Source organism: Melanotaenia boesemani, chromosome 18 (assembly GCF_017639745.1).
Source record: "Melanotaenia boesemani isolate fMelBoe1 chromosome 18, fMelBoe1.pri, whole genome shotgun sequence".
Taxonomy (NCBI): Eukaryota; Metazoa; Chordata; class Actinopteri; order Atheriniformes; family Melanotaeniidae; genus Melanotaenia; species Melanotaenia boesemani.
In genome coordinates, this window is record NC_055699.1 from 26,526,396 (window position 1) to 26,531,675 (window position 5,280).

The window sequence follows — 5,280 nt, forward strand, 5'->3', positions numbered from 1 at the left end:
AACTAATAAAAGGCTGCACTTGTCAAGCCTCTGCTACGGGGCAGAGAGCAGCTTTGATCTTTTCAGCCTTTCGGTGATTAAGCAGAAGTGTAGTTAGTTGGTTAAGAGTTCAGTCACAGAAGAGAAGTAAGGACAAACATTTCCTCTAACTTCATGTGTATGTTGATGACATAACATCCTGCCAGCTATTAGTCACCGTGTAGTGAGACATGCTGAGATACAGAAAACAATACATATGAAAAACACTGGAAAACAGAGCCAGTATGTTGGAAAATTGTGCCTAGATTATAAACAGACATTTTGTAATATCTAGTAAAATAAAAAAAAAGAAAAACAAACAAACAAGAAAACAACAACAAACAAATAGACAAACAACAACAACAAAAAACAATCTTTATTAGGTCTTGGAGTCCTGAGACACTTCTTCTCTAGAAAAAGTAGGGATGGGCATATCAATATTCTGGAGGCCACTTCTTCCAATACTTCGATACTTGCTAGTAAAAATATCTGATTTTAAACTCTTTAAAATATCATGATACTACTGTGATGGTACAAATCATGCATTTGTTTTCACTTCTCCATGTTTTATGCAATAAGATCATGCCTGGTATATTCCTCCCATGTCACATGATTAAGATAGACTATCAGATGTCTGGATGTCAAAATGAAGATGTTGTGTTTTAATATTTTATTAGAATGATTAAGTTTTGGAGCACTACTTAAAATGTATTTTTACTAAATATGAAATGTAATAATTTCATGTATAAATATAATTGAATATTTATTTAAAATATTGTATGAAAATTTATATTTTAATCTTAAATTTTCTTGAGGATTGTTGCAATTTAAGTCAATTTTATATTTATAAGTTGTCTTATTATTTATTGTTAAAAAGATTGTATTTTCATTCTTTTCGTTTATTTTATTTTATTTTTTTGCAGTTTAATAAGCATTATTTTAAAATATTTATTAGTTGTAGTCATACTATCCTTGCAACAAAGACAGAATTGAACACTGTACAGTCACGTGATTTTTCCTTTCAGGGACAAAAACTATCGGTACTGATTAAAAAGTAACATAAACTAACGTATTGAAGTGAAAACTGTTGGTATCATTCACTCCTAATGTCAACACAGTTGCAGTTTCAGGTGAAGTTTTAGTCGTGACAAACTGAGATATATTTTCCAGAGCAGAGGACTGGGTCTGTGTCGGCTCACATACGCTCTCTGTGGTGAAAGGCGTGGCCAGCCGTGAACACTACGGGGACGGGGAACTCACCACCAGCTTATATACAAGCCTAAAAATAACCAGCCAATCAGCGGCGAGCGACTCGGAGTCAAACAGACCAATCAACGCAGTGGATGAACCGAGTTGAGACAGAGAACGATCGCAATTGGTCGGCTGTGATATCATTCGCCGTTCCTTACGCTGCTCGGCTCTGATTGGCCGAAACCCCGTACGCGTAATCTAGTCTCGAGGAGGAGGGGCAGCGGGTGTCGAGGTTTGAATAGGGAAGTTTGCAGAGCGCAGTTGTTCCCCATCCAGTTAGGTGTTTGTTATCCTGAGCGCGAGTGAGAGCGCGAGGAGAAGGAAGTGAAGGACTGACGGAGGGACTATCTTCTGCGATCGGTGTGCGTCGCGGGGGATCGTTTTGACTGGCTGATTTTTTGCCTGACAGTTATATTTAGTTGCAGCGGTTTACTTTATTTTTCATATTTGACAGAGAAGTTCGGGAAAATGGATGTTTTACCTATGTGCAGCATCTTTCAAGAACTTCAAATAGTTCACGACACGGGCTATTTCTCAGCCTTACCGTCCCTTGAGGAGTACTGGCAGCAGGTGAATATAAGTTCTTCTATCAGTCGCAGATTTCACGTTCCTCGAACATCACACCGCCGACAAGTTAAAATAAAAACACGTATAACGGTTGTCAACACGGCTTTCCCGCTGTTTGAACGGAGCATGGTGCGTTCACTTGACGTTTCGTGAGATGGCGCGCTTGGTTGTGAAGTTTCTGGCAGCTGAAGTGGATCAGTGTGTCAGTTTGACAGCTGGAGCGGAGCCTGAATGGGGCGAAGCGTGATGGTGCGTTCACGGCCCGGTTCTGCACCGAGCATGACTACTACAATTACTTCTTCATTTTATCCTTCTTCGTCTTTTGGTTGATGGTTTCGTGGTTTAAAAGTGTTTCAGTCCTAAAAGAAGTCGACGTGGATGTGGAAGGAAGAGCACTTAAAAATCAGTCAGCCGTTAAGAGATAATCAGAAATCATCATTGGGTGGTTGGTGATTTGAATTTAGTGAAAATGCGTCCACATTTAATTTGTTTCTGCTTCATGTAATTTATTTTTCCTCATCCATGTGTCTGAATGGGCTCCACGCCATCACATGACAGCACAGCTGGGAAGATAGTGAGTTAAAGCTGCAGAGGCATGGATGAGAGTCTGCTTTCCACCATCATCTTCCTGCTTTTCCAACTTTAATGGCCTGGTCTGTACATCGCAGCCGTGTGTGTTTTTACTGGTGAGGAAGGATGTGATTGCATGAGGAAAAGAAGCTGAATGAGCCTCTGATGCCGCAGGGGGAAGTTGAGTGGCTTCCTTAAAAGGACTTTAAATTTGCTCACTGAGTCATGGCATCGAAGTAATGCTGCGTGTTTTTGGTTGTTTAGTGTCCTGATGAGGGTGGATATGATCGTATGTCATTATATTCTCCATGTTTTTGATATTTAATGAACATGAAATGTACTTAAATACTTAGTAAATTTCTGTACCAGATATTTGGTATATTTGCTTTCATTCATTGATGTTGGGGGCTGGAAGCCAGATGCTTAAACATGCAGGAAGTTTGGATTTCCCTGCTGTAAGCGTTTAACTAACATTACACCCCCATGTGCACATGCATGATTTAGGAGGATTCCCCTCAGATCTGAGCTAACCTGGTCTCTTCAAGGACTTACAGTATTTTCTTGTTTGTGCAGACCTGTTTGGAGTTGGAGCGCTACCTACAGAGTGAGCCTTACGTCTCCACGTCCGACCTGAAGTTCGACGGCCAGGAGGATCTCTGGAGCAAGCTGATCTTAGCCTGCGGGGACAAGGCCAAGGTCGAGTCTGACCCCAAGTTGCCCCCGGCCCATGAGGAGGACAATCAGGACAGCCAACTGTTGGACAACAACAGCGTGACCTCGGACGCCAGCAGCGAGGCTTCAGACAGTTCTGAGGAGCTCTCGCCTATGCACAGCTTTACCTCCAACCCTCTAGGGTCGGTCTTGGTAGGCTCTGGACCTTTTAGCCCCTCGGTCATTAGCACCCCGCCGTCGTCTCCAGAGGCCAGCCCGGAGGCCGGCGCCCAGATGAACGGCTGGGTGGCCAAGCACGCTGAGCTGCACTTGCCGGTGAAAATCCGGAGCGGCGGCGTGGCGAAGAGCTTGGAAAAGACGGGACTCATCTGCGGGGACACGTCCCCGGACAGCCGGAGGCGGGTGCATAGGTGTCACTTCAATGGGTGTTACAAGGTTTACACAAAGAGTTCGCACCTGAAAGCCCACCAGCGCACTCATACAGGTGAGTCTGAGGAGGTAGACAGGAGGGGGTGGTGGTGGGGGGGTTAAACGTAATTATAGGTCCATGTTGGACGCTGTCCTCAGCAGGGGCGCTGCAGCGTTAGCTCCGCATGGCCGGATACCTCAGCGGTGACCTCATCTATGTGGAATGTGGCTGGCTGAGCCGGGAGGGAGGGGGAGGTTGCACATGGGAGATAAAAGGACTTCAAAACAGACGAGTTTCAGCATGGGAACGAGGGCGGGGGCCGCGGGCCAGCCGGCTTTCAGGACTTTAAATGGTCCTAATGGGGTTTTATTCTGATTATCAGCATGAAATCACATCCAAGCTTTTTTTTATTTATTTATAAGTTTTATTTCCATTTACTTTCATTATTTTATTTTGTTTTTTTATTAGGATTTATTTATATTCCCTTAATAAATGATTTCTTTAAAAGCTTGTTCATTTGCTTTTTTTTTTACATTTTATTTTTTTTGAAGTGTTATTAGAATTTATTTTTAATGCATGGATCTGGTAGCATTCCTCGGCTGTTTCAGGTCACATCCTAACAGCTGAGCCAACAGGTTTTGGTGGAATTGGAGCACCTATGTCGTCACGGCGACCGGCCCTCAGGGCTGGCTGTGGAGGAGGAATGCTCCGTTAATTGTCTCCATGTTTTCTCTGCAGGTGAGAAACCATACAGGTGTTCGTGGGAAGGCTGTGAGTGGCGCTTTGCACGAAGCGACGAGCTGACCAGACACTTCAGGAAGCACACCGGGGCAAAGCCATTCAAATGCAGTCACTGTGACAGGTAAGCTGGTCCAGTCCGATCTTTCACCCTCCAGAGACCCAAACCGGCCCTTTTAGCCGCTGTCTCATGTTGTTCTGTTGTTCTTGTCTTCGTGCTAACAGCTAATAAAAGTTTAACTAAAGTTAGAAACTGTGACTTCACGTCTCATCACACTTTTTATTCCAAAACGTTGTTCGTGTAAAAGTCCTGGCCAGGATCTGGTCTGGTCTCAGAAGTCTAGAAGTCTTGGGATCAGGATCAGATTTGGTCTCGGGATGTGATCTGGTCTTTGGATCTGGTGTGCAGACCTTGTCCTCAGTACTGACCTCTGTCTCCGTCTCCAGATGTTTCTCCAGGTCCGACCATCTGGCTCTCCACATGAAGAGGCACGTCTGAAGAGGACCGAGGAGCGACATCAAAGGGGAAATCTTTGTTTTTCTTAAAGTGGGAAAACAAACAAACGAACAAATGAACGAACGTTGCATCTCCCGGCCCGTCTCGAGGTTGAACTGTCCCAGAGTGGCGGGGGTGTTCCAGCCAAAGCATGCCGTTTTGCACCGAACTGAAACCCAGTGCCTCCTGGACGTCTCTTCGGAGGGAGGCGCTCTGACGGTCAGCTGACGTATGAGGACACAAATCATCGATGAGGAGGATGAGTTCTTCATCCAAGGACTTAAACACATTAAAAAAAAAAAAAAAAAAAAATCTTGTGAGCTTAACGAGTGAATGAACTGTGTGGTGCATGATGACCGGATCTCCCGGCGGCTGATACACTGGTACGTTAACCTGTCTGAGGTAAGCATGTGTGCACTGTGAATGTCTGTGATTGGCTGACCGCGGGCCCCCCGGAAGAGGATTTCTGGTGGATGATGCTGAGTGGGTTCCTGCTGTGTGAGGATGAGGCCTCGTCTGTCTGCAGGTGGACGGCTCGGGTTGGACCAGAGAGACAGAG

At 44.8% G+C, this 5,280-nt stretch overlaps 1 protein-coding gene across 1 annotated transcript; it reads left to right on the forward strand.

Annotated features, from left to right (window-relative positions):
* Positions 1-1,516: 1,516 nt before the first annotated feature.
* Positions 1,517-5,033, forward strand: klf6a (Kruppel-like factor 6a). Its single transcript, XM_041968493.1, has 4 exons — positions 1,517-1,839; positions 2,980-3,562; positions 4,226-4,349; positions 4,673-5,033. The coding sequence occupies exons 1-4, from the start codon at positions 1,738-1,740 to the stop codon at positions 4,722-4,724; spliced, it is 861 nt and encodes a 286-aa protein (XP_041824427.1). The 5' UTR covers positions 1,517-1,737; the 3' UTR covers positions 4,725-5,033.
* The last annotated feature ends 247 nt before the right edge of the window (positions 5,034-5,280 follow it).